General features: G+C 56.5%; 9 protein-coding genes and 1 non-coding gene across 10 annotated transcripts; 3 read left to right on the forward strand and 7 right to left on the reverse strand.

Annotated features, from left to right (window-relative positions):
• Positions 1–181: 181 nt before the first annotated feature.
• On the reverse strand, positions 182–2,680 carry PHSY_006828 (hypothetical protein; the record flags this gene model as incomplete). The annotated part of the gene is made up of 1 exon (XM_012337425.1): positions 182–2,680. One exon carries the CDS (start codon positions 2,678–2,680, stop codon positions 182–184), a length of 2,499 nt encoding a protein of 832 aa, XP_012192815.1.
• A 1,013-nt stretch (positions 2,681–3,693) lies between these two features.
• PHSY_006829 (hypothetical protein) lies at positions 3,694–5,115 on the reverse strand (the record flags this gene model as incomplete). Its single annotated transcript, XM_012337426.1, has 1 exon — positions 3,694–5,115. One exon carries the CDS (start codon positions 5,113–5,115, stop codon positions 3,694–3,696), a length of 1,422 nt encoding a protein of 473 aa, XP_012192816.1.
• Positions 5,116–5,194: 79 nt separating this feature from the next.
• Positions 5,195–5,521, reverse strand: PHSY_006830 (hypothetical protein; the record flags this gene model as incomplete). Its single annotated transcript, XM_012337427.1, has 2 exons — positions 5,195–5,369; positions 5,451–5,521. The coding sequence occupies 2 exons, from the start codon at positions 5,519–5,521 to the stop codon at positions 5,195–5,197; spliced, it is 246 nt and encodes an 81-aa protein (XP_012192817.1).
• Positions 5,522–5,758: 237 nt separating this feature from the next.
• On the forward strand, positions 5,759–6,472 carry PHSY_006831 (hypothetical protein; the record flags this gene model as incomplete). Its single annotated transcript, XM_012337428.1, has 1 exon — positions 5,759–6,472. One exon carries the CDS (start codon positions 5,759–5,761, stop codon positions 6,470–6,472), a length of 714 nt encoding a protein of 237 aa, XP_012192818.1.
• An 87-nt stretch (positions 6,473–6,559) lies between these two features.
• PHSY_006832 (hypothetical protein) lies at positions 6,560–7,666 on the reverse strand (the record flags this gene model as incomplete). Its single annotated transcript, XM_012337429.1, has 1 exon — positions 6,560–7,666. One exon carries the CDS (start codon positions 7,664–7,666, stop codon positions 6,560–6,562), a length of 1,107 nt encoding a protein of 368 aa, XP_012192819.1.
• Positions 7,667–7,968: 302 nt separating this feature from the next.
• On the forward strand, positions 7,969–9,741 carry PHSY_006833 (hypothetical protein; the record flags this gene model as incomplete). Its single annotated transcript, XM_012337430.1, has 1 exon — positions 7,969–9,741. One exon carries the CDS (start codon positions 7,969–7,971, stop codon positions 9,739–9,741), a length of 1,773 nt encoding a protein of 590 aa, XP_012192820.1.
• A 128-nt stretch (positions 9,742–9,869) lies between these two features.
• Positions 9,870–10,499, reverse strand: PHSY_006834 (potential mitochondrial protein Fmp16; the record flags this gene model as incomplete). Its single annotated transcript, XM_012337431.1, has 1 exon — positions 9,870–10,499. One exon carries the CDS (start codon positions 10,497–10,499, stop codon positions 9,870–9,872), a length of 630 nt encoding a protein of 209 aa, XP_012192821.1.
• A 963-nt stretch (positions 10,500–11,462) lies between these two features.
• On the forward strand, positions 11,463–19,533 carry PHSY_006835 (hypothetical protein; the record flags this gene model as incomplete). The annotated part of the gene is made up of 4 exons (XM_012337432.1): positions 11,463–12,780; positions 12,848–13,061; positions 15,454–19,133; positions 19,478–19,533. The coding sequence occupies 4 exons, from the start codon at positions 11,463–11,465 to the stop codon at positions 19,531–19,533; spliced, it is 5,268 nt and encodes a 1,755-aa protein (XP_012192822.1).
• Positions 14,891–15,033, reverse strand: PHSY_007667. The gene has a single exon. It is a non-coding gene; the product is annotated as a tRNA-Ser (tRNA).
• Positions 19,534–19,726: 193 nt separating the features above from the next.
• Positions 19,727–21,442, reverse strand: PHSY_006836 (amino acid transporter; the record flags this gene model as incomplete). Its single annotated transcript, XM_012337433.1, has 1 exon — positions 19,727–21,442. The coding sequence occupies one exon, from the start codon at positions 21,440–21,442 to the stop codon at positions 19,727–19,729; it is 1,716 nt and encodes a 571-aa protein (XP_012192823.1).
• Between the last annotated feature and the right edge of the window lie 520 nt (positions 21,443–21,962).

Below are 21,962 nucleotides of genomic sequence, written 5' to 3' on the forward strand. Positions count from 1 at the left end.
GAAAAAAAGACCCTTACCCGATGATCAACATGGTCGCCTCGACGTGTTGCTGTGCGGCATTCGCAGCTTTCCTAAGCACTTTTGAAGAATGCTGTTTGACTGAAACAGAGGGCGGCTTAATGGAAGTCGATAAACAGGCCTAAAAGGTTTACATGCTGAGCGATGGTGAAAGCCAAGAAGATTACAGCGTCGGCCTCTCCCACTGCGTCTTTTTGGTCTCGGTGTGGACGTAGTAGTAGCTGCCGAGGTTTCGCGACTTTCGTGGCACCCAGCCTGGTGCCAGCGGTGGCTCGTCTTGCGACGTCTCGCCCGTTTCCGCATCTGCCGCTGCTGCTAGTGTTCCTGGTTGAGCATTCGTGCCGCTCGCTGCTGAGCCCGCGAGCTCGGTCGCAGCAGTCGCTCCATTCGACACCTCAACCCCATTGCTCGCCTTTGCAGGTGTCTCCCCCGCCGCGGCGGAACCCTTCCCCTTCTTACCACCCGCCGTCTTGCTCGGAGACGCATCCAGCATCTCCTCCATATCCGAATCGTCGAATTCACCCGTAATGATCATACTCATCTTCTTCTTCGCCAACGCCAGCGCCGCCTTGAAGCTCGCCGTCCGCGTCCACGCAAGCACATTGCCCCTCATCGCCTTGACACATCCCGACAGCAGACCTGCCACGCTCAACCGCGCGCGCAGCTCCACCTGCGTATCCTCGTCCGCCGCCGACTTCCGATCCGTCGGTCCCGCCTTGATCTGCTCGGCTACGCGCGGTCCGTCGGAATGCATGCCGAGCGAAGGGTACATCCTGCCTGCCACGTGGCTGATGGTGAGCGTCGTCTCGCGTGGGATGCGCGTCTGGAGGCGATCGTTGAGCGAGATCATGACGAATCCGGCGGGGAGCGGCGGCATGGGTGGGAACCCGGGCTTGCCGGCGAGGATGCTGGGTTGGGGAAGGCGAGCTTCGAGCTGCTTGGCTTCTTCCTGCCTGGCAGCCGCGTCGAGGCTGTCGTCCGATTCGAGCTTCTTGATGCTCGCCTCGACGTCGGCTTTGATCGCGTTGTACTTGGCCTGCGGCATCACCTGGTAGATCTCGCCCGCAACACGGATCGTCTTGGGTGCGCGTGGGTCCTCGTAGATCGCCGCAAGCTGTAGCACGTACGATCCTTCTTCATCCAGAACAATCGCTTTGGCTTCCGGTGCGCCCGGTTGCGTCTCTGCCACCAGCGCTGCGTTGAGCTGTTGCTGCAGCTTCTTGATGTCGCTCCTCGACAGTTTGAGTCGTACCACGTCGCCCACCCATAGTCGCTCCAATCCAAAGTAGATGCCTTGGTAGTATCGCATGCCGAGCGTCGATTGAGCGTCACCGTCAGCTGCTATGCCGCCGAGATCGCGCAACACCCCCTGCGGAGTATCCGATCCCGAATACGCGTCCGTTACATTGTACAGGTTGCGCAGCACCGCCGCTGCCTCGATGGCGAAACCCCACGTGACGATCGCTCTCGTGAAATCGGGAGCGGCAAGGCCGGGCTGCCTCGACAGGTTGAGATGTGGGAATTCGTCATTGCTGAACAACCACTGATGGTCTTCGCGCGAACCCAGATCGCTCTCGAGCAGAGAACCGTCCGGAATGAATCCGGCCAGAAAGGGCGTCAACGAGGCCTCGGATACCTTTGCCTTCTCCGTCGTGCCGAAAAGATTCACATGGTACGCCATGGACTGCTCCACCGCACCGACAGCACCCATTGCGCGCGGCGATGCGGCACGCTTGCTCGGAGCAGAGACCGCTTCCAGGCTCGACTTTTGCTTATCGTCGTCGTCGTTCGGGTCGTAGCCGAGCGTGGTTTTGAAGTCCAAGCTGGGGTCCACGAAGACCACAGGCCAGATCTTGATCTGCCTTTCCGCATTGGAAGGATCGACCACTGGCTCGTCGAGCGTGCACCAAGCTACCTCGCCGACTCGGAATCGTTCCTTTTCACCCCGTTTGAGCGCATGCGACGTCTCCTGGTCGCGCTGAGGCACGGAAGCGATGGTGTGTCCCGGTACGAGCCGAGTCATCTCGACGCCGCGCACCGTGATCGCGGTTTGTGACTGCACCACCTCGACACCATCTCCGTTCTGGGACTTTCTGCCACGACGACCGGCTTGAGCGGCACTGGATGCGCTGAGCGGTTCGCCCTTTCGCTTGACGCCGGCCTTTTTCGGTGTACCATCGCCACCTGGGGAGGCACGTGGACCCTTGTGGCAGTACTTGCATCGGCAGTTGGCGACGTTCATGTCTGGATCGGAGAGGAGCCAGATGAAATGTTCGAGAGCTTCCCTGGTCGAGCGGAAGCGATGCCCTTGGCTGCCGAACAGGTAAGGGTCTGTGCGTGGTTCGTATGCTGGGCCCTTGCGTTGCTCTGTGAAGGCGTAGTTCTCCGGAAAGTCGTAGAGCTTCCACTTGGCTTTGGAGCGGGAGAGCGTGTCGAGCTTAAAGTGCTGCGCCAGCTGTTCGCCGAGTGCACCACGCCAGGTGTCGTGCCTCTTCTCCTCGCGCGAGAAGACATGGTAGTAGTTGACCTCCTTGTCTGATTTGGGAGGCACTTCGGTATTTGGCGGGTTGTAGAGCGGATCTCCATCCGAGCGCGGAAACTTGATGAACCCATCCGGACGGAAGATGGTCTCGTCTTCCGCTACCTCTTGTGGAGACAGCATAGCTGGTCCGAGCGGAGTGCGCCGAACGCGCCGTGTTCAAGGAGCTCTCCGTCTCGGAGGCGTCGTCGAGCGAGTCTTGCAGCAAAAACTGAGCACGGTCTGAGCAAACGATCCCGCTGCGAGAGAGGATGCCGTGCAACATGCGCCAGCTCCGCACTCGACCTCGGTGTCGTCGGAGGCGGAGACACGCTCGATGTGGAGTTAGCTCAACCGATGAGATATCGACCTTGCGGCAGCGCTGTACTGGATAGCTTCCCGCCCAAGCTTGCGAATGATGGTGGTATGAGTTTAGATGCGATGGTAAGCGGAAAGCAAGACGGATGCCTCATATAGTGCTCGACCTTGATGAGCTCAATGAAATTCGCGCAAGCAAGCTGAGTTCGGATGCGGTCCACTTTCTAGGATGTCGACAGTAGGATGTCTAGTGCGGATGCGGATGCTGGCGACGCTGAGTTAAAAAGAAGGTGTATGCGATTGCGAAAGGTCGAAGGGAGAGCCAAGGAGTGGGACGAGGTCGTGATGGATGCACGGCCAGATGGAAGGGGCCGCGGATGGTAAGATTGACACGGAATCATTCATTCTTCGCGAGTGACAGAAAAGTGTGAATTGGTCTGTGTCCCTCCACTGCGTCTCGCTTTCGCTTCTTTTTTCCCTGCATTTCCAACTTTTGTGTCGCGCTTTGACGCACCGAAAAGAAAGCTCACACCGACGCGCTAAGAGCCCTTTGACCGCGCCGCTTAAAGCGCTCACTCCCTTCGACACCTCGAGAAAGCTTTCAATTCACTGCCAGTCACCAAAAATGTCCTCCCCTCGCTTTCTCTTGAAGTGCACACCATAACGTATGTCTGATATCAACGAACAAGAGATAATGTGCGGCAAACATCGAAGACGGGCTATGATACAGAACAGAATGAGACGCGATGCTGTGCCAGGATGCAGGGGTATAGAAGACGGCCAGCTGAAACGACCGTCTTTTGCGGGACAGGAGCCAGCGATTTGTCCGACTGTGGGGACTAAAAGTCGGTTGCGTTCTGTTCCTGCTGAGCCCTTCTCAACGCACGAGTCTCCTTGGCGATCGCATTGCAGTGCTTCTCGAACAGCTGCACAAACGGTCGCAAGCTCGTCTTTTCCCAATCCTGCTTGACGTTTTCACCTCCTGCTGTTCCCGCCGCGGGAGAGGCTTCGTTCTTGTAGTTGCTCTTGACCACCGGTGAGGCCTGTTTGTGGGCGGCCTCGTATGCATTCAACTCTCGAAGCAGCTGTGCCACCGTTGGGCAGCCGGCTTCCGGGTCGAATTCAAACACCTTGGACGGCTCGAGAGGCACGCACACCCTGCCCGTGGCTGGATGCACGACGAATGGCGACTTGAGCAAGTGGTTGAGGTGCTTGGAAACCTCTGCATCGATGCGTGGGTACGTGTACTGCAGGATGATGTCTTCGAGGCAAGGACGCCAGATGCGTTCGCTCTTGTACTCGCCCGCTCGTTGGGCGCACTCCATGACGTCCTGCCACTTGTCCAGACTGGAGCGGCTCGATGCTCGCTCCCATTTGGAGCGCAGCTTTTCGATGGCCTCCGTTTCAGAGGAGGGCAGCAATTGCAGCAAAATGTCCCACTGCGCAGGCGAGCGGAAGCAGTCCTGGTCTTTGAGCACCGTGTCGACGAATGCCAACTTCAAAGGTCCGCTCTCGCTGCCCTCGCCTCCGATGGCGCGCCGCAAGCTCGGATGGAGACTCCTTCCTCCTGCGCTGCCCGCCCACCCAGCGTCGACCTTCTTGACCTGGTTGGCCCCTCCCTTGATCACCTCGAGCCAGCCGACGATCGCCTTTCGTGCATCGTCCGCCAGCTGGAACGCTTCCCTGTCCGAGATCCAGCAATGAATACCACGTCGACCCGAGTAGACCCAGAGCAGATGCTTGAAGCCAAAGTCCTGCCTCAGAGCCTCGTCGAGCACCTGCACAGCCACGGCGATGAAGGCCCAGCAGCGCTTGCAGATGCCTTTGCCCGAGCAGCACGTTCGCACCTCGTCGTAATCGGTCATGTCGATATCGAACACGAGCTCGCGCTGCACCGGCTTGAAGGACGCCTTTTGAACGGTCTTGCGATCCTTCGGCTTGGCGGTGTAGACGGGACCGATCTCGAAACGCGCCGGGTTGAGACGGCACACTTCCTTCTTGAGCTCGTCGGCAGAGGAAAAGGAGTTGTAGCGAAGGTAAGCCTCGTTCTGCAACGTAAAGGCAAACTCGCGATGGGTGAAGCACTTGGTGGCAGCCATGTGGGCGAGGTCGTGATTCAGCCAGGAGAAGAGTTGCTTCCAGGGGAACAGTCGACGATAGAAGCTGAGCATGGACATTGGGTCCGACGAATCGCGGATCTCGATGGCACGTTCGTCGATGGACGTGAAGGCGTTGTCCGGAAGGTCGTCGTCCAAGTCCATGTCCGGCGGTGGAGGGCGTGCTGGCGGCAGCGCCGATGTTGATGGCATGACAGCAGCAGAAGCCATCGTTGCAATCACGTCAAGTTGGATAGTGTGCAAGTGGAGATGGGACGATCAGCAAAGGAAGGAGCTTGCAAAAGAGAAGAGGAAGAATCAACTCGAGAGTTTTGTGTTGTTCGCACAGCAACGCCGTCGCCAGTCGCGTCTCGAGCTGCGTTTTCGGCGCCTGTCCATCGAGTAAAGTGGCGTCGCTCCTACAGAGACGCGTCAATGACCTTAGCGCAGAATTGCTATCCAAACACACGTTCGGTCTAACGTCTTTGCATTTGTCTTACCCGCATCGGCCAATTGTCCGGCGACGCTTGGACGCACAGCCGAAGCCATCATCCTCCACGTCTGTCTCCATCACGTCCTCCTCTCAACAGTTCACTCGACGTCACGTCACGGGCAACCCAATCGGCTCGATCAAACAGCTTAAAAGACATGGTACCCTATAACGGTGCTCGCACAAAGGTGCAGCTCAAGCTCACTATTCAACGATGCAAGATGCTCCAGGAGAAGAAGGTGCGTTCCGGACCGGCATCGTTTTGAATCCCAAAAAGCAAGCTCGCTGACATATTGCTGCTCCACTCTACAGGAAGCGATGGCAAAGCAAGCACGGCGAGATATCTCTGCTCTGGTTGAGAAAGGCAAACTCGAAACCGCACGCATCAAGACGGAAGGCATCATCTCGGAAGACATCCACCTCGAGCTGCTCGAACTGATGGAGCTCTACGCCGAGACGCTGCTCGCACGCTTTGCGCTACTCGATCTGCCCACACGCGAAGCCGACATCAGCATCTTGCCAGCACTCTGCGCCATCATCCATGCTGCACCACGTACGGAGCTCAAGGAGCTTCACGTGCTCCGAGAGATGCTTATGGCGAAGTTCGGCAGGGAGTTTGCGCAGGATATTATGGATAACAAGGACGGATGCGTGCCAGAGCGCGTGATGAACAAACTCCTGGTGGAGGCACCGGATGCGAAGCTGGTCGACCTGTACATCTTTGAGATCTGCAAGGCGTACGATGTGCCTTTCTCGTCCCCTCACTTGCCAGAGACCAAAGTCGAGGAGGACGAAGAGGCAGAGGAGCAAACCGAGGCGGATGGAGAAAAGGCTGCTAACGACACAGAAGGGAAGCCCGAAGCGGGGCCGAAGTCAGAAAAGGGCACTGCTAAGACGATTGCGGAAAAGGCAGACACGGCGAAAGCACAGGATAAGCCCACACAGCAGGACTCGGCACCAGCACGCAAAAAGACAGACAAGGAAGAGTACGACTCACTAGAAGCACGCTTCGCCGCACTCAAACGGCGCTGATCAACTGCAGGCCATTCCTCTATGCATGCTCTCTGGCTGATGACTGGGTATATTGATGCGGATGCTGAAGGTACACGACGAGCAAGCTCATTGAGCTGCTTGAGCTTGAGGGAGCGAGGACTTCTGTATCGCATCTCTGAGTCGTTGCAATGTGCGGTCTTCGTATGCTTTTGAGTAGACGGCCGATGTGGATGACGACTCTTGTGGCGTGTGGTCCATTCGAGCGTCATCAAGTGGCATGACAGTCGGTCGAACTCGTCCGATGTCGCTGGGTCGCAGAATACCACGTTGTTTGTACCACGACACCCTCTTGGGCTCGACGTAGACCTTTTCCTTCGTCTCGCTGTTTCTCGTGTATTGGGCCCAGCCGATGAAGCATTCCTCGAGCAAACCGGTGCATCGCATCTCGCCTCCCGTCGCCACTGCTTGCCACGCGCTGGCAAGCGTCTTAAAAGTGGCAAGCGCCATCAGCTCCCTCTTGATCTTCTTGCCGGACGCTGGAAGCTGAAATTGCAGATGCTCTAGCTCTCCAAATTGACTCTGCAACGTCTTGGCCAAGGGTGTCGTGAGTGGGTCGCTTGGTGCTGCGAGTGATCCTGAGGCGCTCGCTGTCAGCTGCGGCAGCTGTGAGGTGGGGAACTGCACCCTCACGGTCTTGTCCAACGGATGCAGCTCCGGCTCGATCTCGGCTTTGGCGCGCTCTTCTTCCTTGCTCCTCTTCTCCGCTGCAGCCTCATTCGTCTGCCGTGTCTTGTCGTCCGCCTCCTGCTGCTTGCGTTTTATCAACCGGCGCGACTCTGCTTGCAGCTCGGCGATCTTGGCGATACGTTCTCTCGCCGCTTTGTCAGCATCTTGACGTTTTCTCAACGCCTGCTGCTCGTTCCTCTCGAGCTCGTCTGCCATCTGACGACGCCTGCCTTGATACTGTTCTTGTCTTTCTCGCTTGGCTGCATCCTCAGCGTTTCTCTGTACTGCTCGCGCGCGCGCCGCAGGATCCATGAGCGTCTCGTAGGCGAGATTGATCTCGTGAAAGCGAGCTGCAGCTTTGATGGGATCGACATCCTTGCCAGCTTTATCCGGGTGGTAGCGTAATGAGAGCTTGCGGTACGCCTTTTTGATCTCTGCCTCGGTGGCTGTAGGTGGCAGGGAGAGGACGCGGAACGAGTCGTCCATCTCGCCGAAGGAGGACGACATGGCGTCAAGCTTCTCTCTTCAGTAGCCGAGCGCTTGTTGCGGGGGACAGATTTCGGATGGGGGCCTTGACGAGAAGATGTTGAAAGCTGAGTCGGGTTGTGTCGAACCAAGAGGGTCCAACCACGCTGCACCTTGAGCACAAGCTCCGTCTCCCGAACTTTATTTTTTCTGAAAAGTGTGTGGAGAAACAAACTTCCAAACAAGAAGAAAGCGTTTGGCTACCATACACCTGTCGACCTTGGAAGAACAGACTTCGTGCCACATCTCGCTTCGCTCTCAGCCCTGAGCAGCGTGTTGTCAAGATGGCGTCAATAGCAAGGACAAGCGCCGTATCTATCGCTCAGCTTGCAGCGACCTTCAGAACTGCTGCCACATTACCAGCCGCCTCGAGACGGATACTCCCCGGTCCCTCGCATGCAGCGTCATCTTCAAGAGGTTTCAAGTTGAGCACTACCTTAGCCTCATCATCTACATCTACACCCTCGTCCACGAAGGATGATGCAGAAGTCAAGCCTGAGAAACCGAAGCGTAGGCGTCGGTCGAGGGAGGAGATTCAGGCGGCTCAATTGGCCAAACTTGCATTTGGCGTTCCCATTCGCAGCCAGAAGAGGACGAGGACAGCGCTCGGCGGATCTGTTGCTCCTGCGCCGGAGCCTGAAACCGTATCACTTCCAAAGCGAGGCAGAGGACGACCTTCAAACAAATCTCGAGAAGCTCTAAAAGAAGCAGAGGAGCGCCGAACCCAACGTACCGCAGCCGCAGCACCAGCCGCACCCGCAGCTCCAGCTCCAGCGCCGACTCAGGCCGAACAACCTCTCAGCACCAAAGTGATGCAGGAGCTTCTCGTACACATGTCCTACGATCACCTTCCACCACGCGACGAGTGGAAGACGGAGTTCCCAGTCTCGAAGCAGCACGAGACCAGCTACCGATACTTTGTCAGCAATCGATCCACCATCAAGGACATCATCTCGCACCTCGGCATTACGGATCCGGAACGCAACGGCAAAAAGGTCACCATCATCGAAGGGTACCCTGGACCAGGGACGTTTGCCAGCGAGCTGCTCAAGCTGGATGAGGTGGAGAAGGTGATCGCACTGGAAGGAGCACCTTGCTACTTCAAACGAATCGAGCTGCTGCGATCGCAGCTCGAGGAGAAGCAGGCCGGTGCAGGTTCAAGGCTGGACACGCTGGAATCGTCGGCGTACATGTGGGAGACGTACAACGATCTCGTAACCTCAGATAAACTGGCGCATCTCAACGGACGTGTCCTCACGTCGGAGGGAAAGCCAGTCGATTTCACCACGGACCAATTTGTCGCTGCCGACCACTCGGATGCGAGCTGGCAGAAGCTCTCGCCCATGATCTTCTTCGCGCAGCTTCCCAACACCGTGTACGGTGAGCAGCTGTTTGCGCAGATCATCACAGCCATCGCAAGTCGCAGCTGGCTGTTTCGACACGGACGAATCCAGCTCGGTTTCGTCTGCGGTGAGTCGCTAGCGAAACGTAGTGTCGCCGAAGCGGGTGACAAGGTTTCGCGCGGTAAGCTGGGTACCACCGTCCAGTGTCTAGCGGACATCCAAGTTCATCGGTACGCACACGATCTCGCTCCACACACACATCACTTTTTCCCACCCACCATGAGCGTCGGTCCACGCGTCACGGTATCCGGTTCATCCATCATCCCCAACAGCAACCCTTCCACCGGTCTTACACGCACAGGAATGGTCATGATGACGGTCACACCCAAAGCAAATCCTCTCATCAAACCGACCGAGATCGAAGCGTTCGAATTCATCACCCGAAACTTGTTCATCCTGCGCACCAAACCCGTCGCCGAAGCTCTGACACACGTCGCTCCTGGTGGACAGAATGTACTCAAGATGACCAGTCGAGAACAGGTGGAAAAAGGTCTGATCAGGGAGGAAGAGGTGATCAGACCGGACGAGATCGTGAGCGATCTGACGAACGCCCAGTGGGCTTGTCTCGCGAGGATGTTCGAGAAATGGCCTTTCCGACCCAGACACCTGTTCGAGGAGGGTAGGATCAGGAAGGACAACAAGAGTCGCCATTAGACTTTCATCTATGCCAATGCTGTCCGTGTACACATTCACATCATGCATGACAATGTCAGTCGACGACAAAGCAGCATTCATTTTATGATTGATGGCGTTTGTTTTCCTTGTACAACTGCATTACCGGCTCACGCATCTTGCTCAAGACCATGAGCAGCCTTTCTGCGGAAAGCAGCTTGATCCCTCAACCACTGCCGGTACTGCTTGATGCTACCGATCTTTTCTCCATAGTAATCTGGCACTGGGTTTTGTACCGATTGTCTTGTGGGGTCCACCCTGTTCCGCTTGATGTGTTCGTAAAAGTCGTGATCCTTCTGCGCGATCTGCGTGGCATTGCTTCGATGGAGCAAGCTCCACATGGAACTCCCTACCGTAGGACCCACAAGCCATCCGAGACCGGCGCTGGCGAGCGTGAGACCGGCATTGATGTAGACGGGATCGAGACCGGCGATGGTGTTGGTGGGATCGAGTTCGAGGGTGAGGAAGTAGGAGCCGGCAGCAGCGCCGGCGAGGAAGGTGGTGGGGATGGTGGTGACCATGCCGGCTAGACGACGAGATCTGCGCAGTTGAAGGTACTTGTCCCAGCTGAGGTGGGGGACGATCTGTTCCGTCGTAGGGGAGGGTGATGAGGAGGATGCTGATGGAGAGGTAGCGGAGAACGAAGTTGGAGGAGTGGCTTTGAATGCGCCAGAGTAGGTGTTGGTGCTGCGTGTACTCGAAGTGGTGGAGAGCGAGCGAGCGGCCGACGGCAGCATCATGGCTGTGCGAGACGACGAAGCGCCAGCAGAGAGAGCTGCATACCTGGCAGCAACAGCCGACATGGTGACAACGTGACGAGTGATAGAAGTGTATCGAGGTTGGTGGTGGGAGGAGAGGCGTCAAGCTGTCAAAAAGTGACAATGCGAGGTGGAGTCGACTGAGACTGAGCAGCAGCAGCCAGGAAGATCTCGGTTTAGCTTGCATCTCGGCCGTGACAAGCGCAAACGCTGATCGCAAGCGCTTCTCGAGATGCACAGCGCGAAAGAGGAAAATGAGCGAAAATCGAGGCAGCAGCACAGTCACCTGGCTGAGATCGGGCCAACTCCGAATTGGCCATCGAAAATGGCACAAAGCGTAAAGCGTCGATGCGCTGTTCATCATTCACTTCTCCAACACTTCCATCATCTCCCTCATCTCCCCATCATCTCTCTATCTTGTCACGCAGCTTCACTATCGCAAGCACACCTCAAATATCGCATCTGCTCACCAAATCTATCACAAGCTGCGTGCGACTTTCAACAAAGACATTCCAACCGTCCAAATCGGTCGCCAATACTCGCTTCTTGAAGCTACCATAGCTGAAATCAACCTTGCAACGGCCTGCCACGAACGCAATCGCTTCGACTGCACAGTACCTGCCCACTGCCATCAATAATCAGCTCCCGCAAGTCCATAATCTGAGCGTCGCCGTCCTTCATCCAGCACGAAAGCATTCCTACTTGCTGTCTTCCATCTGCCCTCGTTGCCTACAAATATCTGCGCACCGTGAGGCTTTTCCATTCTTCCCGTCGACGTATACGCAGCTCTCTCGCATCGATCGTCAAACGCAACCCGAGCGTTGTCGCACTACTCCGGCCCCAACTACCACACAGCCGCTGCACCACAAGTCTTGACATCCAGACCTAACTACAATCCCAACCTCGCCTCCTACACCAGCCCACAGCTCATACCCACACACAGCAATGTCAGCGTCAGGACCAGCGCAAGGCCAATCTGAAGGCGCTTGGAAGCAGCAGATTACCTCCAAGCTTTCCAAAGATGAGCGTCCCCAGACCGAGGATGTCCTCAATACAAAGGGCAACGAATTCGAAGACTACTTCCTCAAACGCGAACTCCTCATGGGCATCTTTGAAGCTGGTTTCGAACGTCCCTCTCCCATCCAAGAAGAAGCCATCCCTATCGCGCTCACCGGTCGAGACATCCTTGCGCGTGCCAAGAACGGCACTGGAAAGACCGCCGCCTACGTCATCCCATCGCTAGAGAAGCTCAACACCAAGAAGAACAAGATCCAGGCCGTCCTCCTCGTCCCTACCCGTGAGCTCGCTCTCCAAACAAGTCAGGTCGCAAAGACCCTCGGAAAGCACCTCGGCGTCGAGGTCATGGTCACCACCGGTGGTACCACGCTTCGCGACGACATCCTGCGTCTCGGACAGACCGTCCACATGCTCGTCGGAACTCCTGGCCGTATCCTCGATTTGGCCGGCAAGGGCGTCGCCGACCTCAGCCAGTGCACCACCTTTGTCATGGACGAAGCCGACAAGCTTCTATCCCCCGAATTCACCCCCGTCATGGAGCAGCTGCTCAGCTTCCTCCCCAAGGAGAGGCAGGTCATGCTCTTCTCGGCCACGTTCCCGCTCATCGTCAAGGACTTTAAGGATCGCAACATGGTCAAGCCCTACGAGATCAACCTCATGGACGAGCTCACCCTTCGCGGTGTCACCCAGTACTACGCTTTTGTCGAGGAGCGTCAAAAGGTGCACTGTCTCAACACGCTATTCTCCAAACTCCAGATCAACCAGTCCATCATCTTTTGCAACTCGACCAACCGTGTCGAGCTGTTGGCCAAAAAGATCACCGAGCTCGGATACAGCTGCTTCTACTCGCACGCAAAAATGCTCCAGGCGCATCGAAACAGGGTTTTCCACGATTTCAGGAACGGCGCCTGCCGTAACTTGGTCTGCTCCGATCTCTTGACGCGAGGTATCGACATCCAAGCCGTCAACGTGGTCATCAACTTTGACTTCCCCAAGAACGCCGAGACCTACCTCCACCGAATCGGTCGTTCCGGTCGTTTCGGTCACTTGGGTCTCGCCATCAACCTGATCACGTACGAGGATCGATTCAACCTTTACAGGATCGAGCAGGAGCTGGGTACCGAGATCCAGCCCATCCCTAGCAACATTGACAAGAGGCTGTATGTCGCCCCTTCGCTCATCCAGGAGGCGGAGGGTAAGAACGGCAACGGCAACAGGCAGGAGGGCAGGCCGGTCATTCCGCCAGGTCAGCAGGCTATGCACGCGTCCCAGATTCCGCAGAATCAGAACTTTAGCAATACCGTGCCGCACAGACATCGTGGTGGTGGAGGTGGCGGCGGCGGAAGACGAGGCGGACCGCAGGGTGGAGCTCCGGCGCAGTAGAGCGGATGATGCGCCGGCGTCGCAGAAATTCGCGCTGTCGAGACGCGTACATCATCTCGACCGTCGAGATGCCCCTTTGATTCTCTATCGATTCGCCAGTGGCATCGCCCCAGAGAGTACTACAGTTTCCTTCCTCTGCAAATCGTAGAGCAGCGTCACGATCTTAACGCTCCTATGCTTTGCCCTTTCTCACCTCACACCCACATATCCTTCGCTTGCTCTTCTCACGCATCTCTGTTCGAGTCGCGGGCAGCACAGCTTGTCACAGCAAGCACTCCACCCTTGTCACTCCATACATCACTCGCAACCCCTTACGCTCATCATCACACCGCACATCCCGTAACACATTGACCCACCCTCCGAACACCTGTCATCTAACTCTACCATCCCATCTCGCATCCTCATCCTTCATCCTATGCTCCCTCCTACTCTTCTCTCGTTCTATTCATCTTCATCAATCATCCTCGATCACGCCTTTCACGATTCCTACACTCATCACAATCCTCATCATTCATCCTCGATTCCGCTTTCAACGATTCCTACGCTCATCATAATCCTCATCTTTCATCAACCCATGTTGAACGCGTCTGTGCTGTGTGATACGGGTCGAGATGAGTTGACGTTGGCGATTGACATTGGTCGTGCAATCGGTGTGAGCGGGTATATGAGTTAGAATTTGTTGGTTCGAAGGATTCCATGGGTGGTGGTTGTTTAGGGGGAAGAAGTGTATCGTGCAGTGGTGTTCGATGCGGATGTTATGCTTCCAGGGTATAAGTGTTCTTTTCGAGCTGTTTTGTGAGAGAGAAAACGTCAGACCTTAAGTCCTTCTCCGTTTGCGATGGGTTGAGAGAAACACTCACTTCGATCTCGAGTTCGGATCTCAACCAATCCACTCTATCCGGTGAAACGAGCAGATGGGTATCGTCGAGATCCATGATGATGAATCGATTTCGTTCGTCCAGCGACAGTATGAGTTGTTTCACCGCTGCATCACTAGCATCAGAGATCAGGTGGGAGAAGCGAGAGTAGAATAGGTTAGTGAAAAGGGTGCGTAGAGAGGGAGACGGAGGGAGGAAAAGCGATCAACTTACCAGGTCAAAAGCATGCCCTTGTAGGCTTTCATCTCGCCGGATAGTGGACTTCAGCTGTGAGGACGGCAGCCGCTACAAGGAACAGTTGCCTTGGTCGATCTGTTGTGTGCTGCGGTCGGGAGGTGCAGCGAACAAGGAGTGAAGGTGAGGGAGTGTGAGGGTCGTCGAGACGAGCAGCAAGCTGAGTTGAATCGTGGTCCTTGAAAGAACAAGCCTCCACACCGTACGCAGGGCTTCGCAACGATCTAACAACTCCCATCAGAATCGTCCCGGAAGTGAACCGGAACCACAACCTCCCCTTCTTGCTGCGAATGGTTCGTAGAGCTTACTTTGCGCATGCAAGGCTCATCTCGAGGAGCCACAGAGGGAACTTTACCTTCAGCAGCAGACGATCAGGAGGCTGCTGATTTGCTCTTGTGAGGGAGACTGCAGCTGCCGCCAACCAACAGCAGATTCTTGTCGGTAAGGAGATTCAGACAGAAAAGCCAACCCTTTAATCATGCCACGAAAAGTCATCGCGATGTGTGTAGAGCGACTTGCGGCTCTCTTGCGTCTCTGCCGTGCTCACAAGGGCCCGACATTATTCGCAAGACCACGGACACGACACACGGACGCACCTCCGTCAAGAGGTCCGCGGCCCAGCGATGCAGCTCAACAGACGCACGACCAAGGGAAATGAAATGTGAAGAGGCCCAAGCGCACTTCCCCCACCAAAATCCACGCGCCCAAATGGCAAACCACCATCTCGACACCAAACTTTTCCCAGCATTATCTCACCAACCTCACCAATCAATCGTCAAACAAAAAGTTGTTCTGACATCCTGAGGGTCGTAGCTTTCAGGTCCATGTGTCAAAATGGCAAAAAATGCGCGGCAAAAAGTACGACGCCTGTGAGATTCGAACTCACGCCCTCAGAGAGGATATCCTATTCTTTGGCAGAGACCAAATGCTGACTGTACAGACTTGCCCGAATGAAGGGAAAGAAAAGTAGCAGGGATACGTGTTAACCACTCCACCAAAGCGTCATCACGTGGAGGGCCGGAAGCTGGGGAGCACATATGTTGCAAAGCAAGTGTTCGAAATTAACAGGTCCGGTTGGGTTGAAGGCGGAGTTGCAATTGATGTAGAACATCCATGCATCTGACGGCGCTTTTTGGAAAGGGGTTTCGATGCCACAAAGAAACACGCTGCAGAGCCACGACCTCCAGAGATTGGATCAAGCAAGTCGAAAAACAAGTACGAGCTGAACGGTCCCAACAGCGAGGCTGGAGGAGTGAGAAGCAGTGGCATGACTGACGAGCTGTGACGAGCGAGTGCAGCGTTGATTGGTTCCAACGTGTATTTTGTAGCTATTGCGTGTGCGTGAGAGCGTGCCTGAGTGTCTGTGTGGAGGTGTGCTGCCGCTGCTGCTGCTGTGCTCGCTGATGAAATTTACTGTCTCACAGGACCCTCAACTTCGCTGTCTTGTCCTTCCACCAAATCCATCAATCTCACCATCGGCGACGTCGTCACAAACTCACCGACCCCATACTTACTTCGAACTTCGTATGGCTTCCATCTGATCATCTGGGTGCTTGGAGCGCCTCCAATCCTCGACCATCCACACCCTCACCGCTTGGGATCGCAATCATGTCCGCCGCCGTCGACACCCACCAATTGCCCTTCGACCTCTACACATATACCCGCTCAGTCGTAGCTGCAGCCGCCTCAGCTACCACAACTGCTGCAGCAAACATCGCTCAAACCACCTTCGACTGGGACAGTGCATCCCCCGGCAGCGGGGGCAACAATGGCTCCGACGACAACCCCGCCATCCCACTCCCCAACCAACGCGCCTTCGAAGGCCCCTGGTTCTCTCAGCAGCTCTCCCTCTCCATCTTCATCGGCCTCTTATCCTTCCTCATCTTCGTCGTCGTTCGACGTCGGAACGCAGCCCTCTTCGCACCGCGCACCAAGCTCAAAGGCTTCTCTCCGCTCGACGACGGTCACGATGTCGGATACTTCGGCTGGATCCTACCCACGCTCAAGACCGAGGAGTTGCGGATACTGCAAACGGTCGGGATGGACGCTGCCATCTTGCTGAGCTTTCTCAAGATGGGCTTCTGGCTCTTCTTCGGTATGAGCTGTTGGAGTGTTTTGGTGCTGATGCCGGTGAATTACTGGCAGAACGGTGTGCTGGACGGCGTGAGTCCTGCAGAGGATAGGGACAACACCACGGATCCGTTCGGAGTAAGAGATACCGTCACGAGTGTATGGACCCAACTCATCTTCACATCGCTCAAAAGCAAGCACGACACCCCCGAAGAACCTTTGCCTCAACTACCGCTGCCCGCAAAACCCGCACAGGCTCAGCTCTACCACGCCACCCACCTTCTCTCCACCTATCTCTTCACCGCGCTCGTCATGCGTGCCATCTGGGTCAACTACCAGCGTTTCGTCCGCTCCCGTCAGCTCTACATCCTCGAGATCCTCGAATCCATCCCTGCGCGAACCGTCGAGATCCGCGATCTCCCGGCGCATCTGCGCGACGAAAAGGCGCTGGCAGAGTACTTTGAGAACATGGACATGCCCGTCGAATCCACCGCTGTGGTGCGCAACACCGAGGGCCTGTCGAGGCTGCTCAATTTGAGGTCGAGGGCGTTGCAGCAGCTGGAGAAGACATGGGTGAGCTGGCTGGGCAACCCGACGGATGCTGATGGGTACGATCCGGAGAAGATCATGCTTCTGGCGGCAGGGGCGAGTCACGAGGATACGCAGTCTTCGGATGTCACAGACGACTTGGTTAGGACCAGCGTCGACCAAGGTGAGCGCGACCAGACTCGTCAAAGGGACGACCTCGAAAGCAGCCGTCTCCTGGGTGACAATGTCACCGCGTCCGGTGTCGTCTTTACCGGTGCTGATACGATCCGAACGCACCGCCCGCGGCCAACGATGCGCAAGCAGTGGTGGAATCCGTTCAGCGAAAAAGTAGATGCTATCGACGAGCTCACCCGTCAATTCAATGCTGTAGATCGAGCCGTTCGACGTCGACGCAAGACCGGGCGTTTCCCCGGCGGCAACGTCGGATTCGTCACCTTCCAGAGCGCCGCCAGCGCACAGATCGCTTCCCAAACCGTGCACTACCCCGTCCCCGCCTACTGCTCCACCTCGATGGCCCAGGAACCTAGGGACATCATCTGGTCCAACATCGACCTCTCCAATAACGACCGCCGGGTCCGCCAGGTTCTCGTCACTATCTTTATGATCGCCGTGCTGGTGTTCTACATCCCGCCCCTCGTCTTCCTCGCGAGTTTCGTCTCACCCGGAGCCATCAAGAAGTACGCTCCTTGGCTCGACAGGCTGCTGGACACGGATCAGAGGCTGCGAGCCTTGGTGCAGAACAATCTGCCTTCGCTCGTCGTCATCGGATTCAATGCCTTGCTGCCGTTGGTGTTGGAGTACTCCTCCTATCTGCAAGGCTTGAAGGCGAGGAGTTTGGTCGAGTACAGCCTGCTGAAAAAGTACTATCTCTTCTTGATGGTTTCGGTGGTGTTCATCTTTTTGGTGGCGACGACGGCGTGGGGTGTGTTGCAAGAGTTGGCCGAGAACCCGATGAGGGTGATCGACAAGTTTGCGGCTTCGTTGCCCAAGGCGAGGTTCTTTTCGCTGTCGTACGTGATTCTGCAGGGGATAGCGCTGCAGCCTTTGCAGCTGCTCCAGTTGCCGACGCTGATACTGCGCGCGTTCTATCGGGTGTTCTGGACACGTACACCGAGAGAGTTCGCCGAACTCAACGCTCCACCCACCCTGGCCATGGGAAACGTCTACCCTCAAGCCCTGCTCATCTTCACCCTCTGCATCCTCTACTCGATCGTCTCGCCGCTCATCGTCATCTTCGGTACGATCTACTTCGGCATCGCATACGTCGTCAACAAGTACAAGCTGCTGTACGTGTTCTACAAGCCCTACGAGTCTCAGGGTCAGGCATGGCCGATTTCGGCATCCAGATGCATCTGGGCCTTGGTGCTGTTCCACGTTTTCCAGTTTTCGCTGTTCAGTGTTAGGAAGGAGTTGTGGATGAGCACTGGGTTGTTGCCGTTGATCGTTTTCACGTTCTGGTTCAGTCAGCATTTGGAGACGACGTTTGGGCCGCTGACGGAGCACGTCAATTTGAGTAGTGTGGTCGAGGTGTTGAAGGAGAGCGAGGTGGATCCGGCAGTGGCCGAGTTGGCGCAGAACGGACCGAAGGGTGTGGCGCGGGCCGAGGTGGGAGACGGAGTGGTAAGCAACGATCCGAGTGCTGTCGCTGCGACGAACAGCGGTGGGCCAAGATCAGGTACGATGACACCCAGCAGCAGCAAAAGCAAACATCTTCTGGGACTGGACGCCAGCTCCAAGATCGATCCCGAATTCACCAAACTCGCACTGGCCAGGTACAGTCACGACGAAGAGGACGAAACGCTGTTCGTGGCTCAACGAGACACAAAGACGGACTACCGCGAACCTCCCGGAGCCGGATACTATCCAGGCGTGCTCAACACGGGACGAAGACGATACGGTCATCCGGCGATCACGGGTATCCTACCGGAACTGTGGCTACCCATCCCGCAGCAGAAGATGGAGGAAGGTGGACAGGACGTGACTGCACCAGACGATCTGGAGTCTGCCACGGGCATGGCTTCCGCTACGACGTCCGCACTGGGTGCACCTCGGATCGATTCTCCATCGGCGTTGGGACGACGCGTCAGGACGTTGAGCAAAGCGGAGCCTTTGATCCTGTCGCTACGCAAGCGCAAGAGCAGCTTGATGTCGGGCGGTCGGACGAGACACAATTCGACGAAACGCAGCGCGACGCCGGGGTCGGACGAGCCGAGTCAGGATCGAGACACGAGCACAGCAGCGACGTATGCGGATACGGACGTCGGGCAGGATTTCGGTGTATGGTCGGATGGCGTGTCGGGTCCGCAGGGAAGCAGCTCCAGCGCTGCGCTGGGCGAAGCATTGAGTGGCGGATACGCTGTTGCTCCGGCGAGGCAGCACATTAGGGCTGCCAAGGGCGGAGGCTTCGGAGGCGACGTGGAGGAAGAACCGGCGGCTGACGATGGGGATGAGGAGGGCGTGTACATTCACAGATCGCTCAAGCAAGGTGCCGGTCAGGGAAGGGGCAGGGGAAGGAGGGTCAGTGGCATTCCTGGCACTGGTGGACCGAGTAACATTGGCGCAGCGTCAGGTGGCGGGTATCACGATTAAAGAGAATCAGCCAGGGAATTCACAGTACCCATCGAGACATTTCCTTCTCCTGCGTGATCAGAGTGTGAACTTGGCGAACGAAGATTCGTGGAATACACCGCACACATAGGGTGACCTTTGCGGCCATCACACTCGCCACGTGGCCTGCGGAATGAAGGAAGCAACGACTCGAATTGAGAAGCTCGGGAGTAAAAGGGCTGCCTCGTGTTTCCCTTGTCTCAGTTCTTCTCCCTTACTCAGGGTCGTTTTCTCCCGCACAGTCACCTAGCGACAAGCGCACACGCACACACAAGTAGACAGATCTGGGTGACGTTGAAGGCTGGGTATTAATACAGAGCAGAAAAGAAACATAAAGGGTTGAACCTGGACGTGACCTGATGAGATCGTTTTTAAGTGAGTTGCGTGACGAGGAGCACAAGATCGACGCCTCGTCCCGTCTACCTCCGTGTGGGGGTAACACGATTCCACAAATTGAGCTTTGGAGCCTGTCTAAAACAGCCAAGCGACGAACCTCTCCCACGGACCGTTCGGGACCTTCTCCTCCGGCTCGTCTTCCTTCCTCAACCTGCCCGAGTCTAGATCGACCTCTGTCAGCTTGACCACCTTTGTCTTGTGCCAGAGCTTCCATCCGATCCAAGGAACGAAGAAGACGGGGATGCCCAAGTAGTTGGTCAGGAAACCGGAGGCGGTAAAGTTTCCATTCAAGAAAACGCTCCAGCCGCTGAAGAGGATCACGAGGCCGCACATGATGATGCTGAACCAGCTGGCGTAGGGTTGCAGACGGGCACGGTAGGGGAGCGCTGCTCGGTCGTAGCCCTGAAGCGAGTAGGCTTTGCGGAAGCGCAGGTATGCGTAGCAGCAGGTACCCCATGCGAACAGACCGGCGACAGCGGACAATGCGGAGAGCCAGGAGAAGACGGTTCCTCCTCCCGAAGAGATGCCGAGGTAGGAGAGCGCTCCGACGAGCCACGAGATGAGCACGGCAACGTAGGGGATGCCTCGTCGGTCAACTCGTCGGAAGAGTGCCGGGGCTTGTCGGTCGAGCGACAGGGCGTAGAGGGTTCGACTGGCGACGTAGATGTACGAGGATCCGGCGGAGAATGCGGAAATGAGGACGACAGCGTTGAAGATGTGCGGCAAAACGCGGACACCGGCGTTGTTCATGGCAACGATCCAGGGGGAGGCTCCGGTGTACGAACCATCGCTTTTGAGTCCCGCATCGTTGTAGGGAACGATAAGTCCCATGATCGCGATGCCCAGAATGTAGAAGAAAAGGATGCGGTAGAGCACACGCTTTGCTGCTTTGGGGATCTGCGTCGTCGGGTTCCTCGCTTCACCAGCGGCAAGAACGACTGTCTCCGTGCCCACGTAAGTGAAGGCAGATTGCAGGAAGGCACTGAAGAAACCCAGGAACCTTCCCTCAGCACCACCAATGCCATTGTACTGGTTGAAAGCACCTGGCTCCTTCCAGTACCTAAAACCCAATCGATCATGCTTGGGTCCGCCTCCCAGGTCGATCACGATACCAAAGATGATGAGCATGACGAAAGCCAACAGCTTGATGGTCGAAGTCACCACCTCGCTCTCTCCGTAGATGTTGACACCGGCAAAGTTGAGCACCGCACCCACGACCATCATGATCGAGATCCATGCGGCGATGTTGATGTCGGCGTTCCAGTAACCGATGACGGCGGAAGCGGCGGAGAGCTCAGAGGCCCAGCCGATGGCGTAGCACCACCAGTAGTTCCAGCCGAGAGCCATTCCGAGCGAAGGGTCGACGAAGCGAGAGGCGAAGTGCATGAAGGATCCACTGACGGGAAGGTAGGAAGACATCTCGGCAAGTCCCTCCATGACACCAAAGATCATCATACCGGTGATGATGTACGCCAGGAGAACACCGACGGGACCCGCGTTGGCGAGAGCGATACCGGAGCCGACAAAGAGACCAGTGCCGATACCTCCACCGATACCGATCATCTGGATGTGACGGCTGCTGAGCTTGCGCGAGACGGCGCCGACTCCGGCGTGGCCGACGGGGACTTCGAAGGGAGACGCATTGCGGGCGGACTTGGCGTCACCAGCTTCCTGGATGGAGGCGGTCTTGGATGCATCGCCGTCAGTGGCAGGTGCTGCCTCGGCCGCGGGGTACGACTTGGAGACGGTGGCGATGCCGTCGTTCTCGAACGACTGTTTGGCGGAAGACATGATGGAATTCTCCTCCTGTCAAGAGAGATTGACAGATCCTTGGAGAATGGGGGGTTAGGGAGGGATGATGGATGGTAAGGGAGAAGAAAGGGAGGGAATGGGGAAAGAAGTGATTGATTATATCTTCAGTCTGGGTCGTGCGCATCTATCTCACTCCGGCGTCTGGGGGCGAGACCTCTTCCTGATGAAGCAGATTTCATCCAACGAGAACCACATGGCAGTCGCTGGATGGAGAGCAACAAAAAATTGTCATTCGTCGACACAGACAAGCGGGAAACAAGAAGCGTTACCGAACCATGGCGCCATCCTATGCATGAAAGTGTCCTTGCTCACCAAGGGCAAGTGTCCACGGTCAGCTGCAGAGGACAGAAGAATGCGAGCTCACTGTGGGCGCGCTAACGGTGGGGTCTGGAATCGAATCACGACATTTCGAACCAATGGCGAGGCTCGGTATGCGCGTTGTTGGATGTGAGTCGATTTGGTGCAGATCATTTTGCTCTTGCAAAAGTGCAAGGTTTTT

The sequence above is a fragment of the Pseudozyma hubeiensis genome (assembly GCF_000403515.1).
Source record: "Pseudozyma hubeiensis SY62 DNA, scaffold: PHS66, whole genome shotgun sequence".
NCBI classification, from domain to species: domain Eukaryota; kingdom Fungi; phylum Basidiomycota; class Ustilaginomycetes; order Ustilaginales; family Ustilaginaceae; genus Pseudozyma; species Pseudozyma hubeiensis.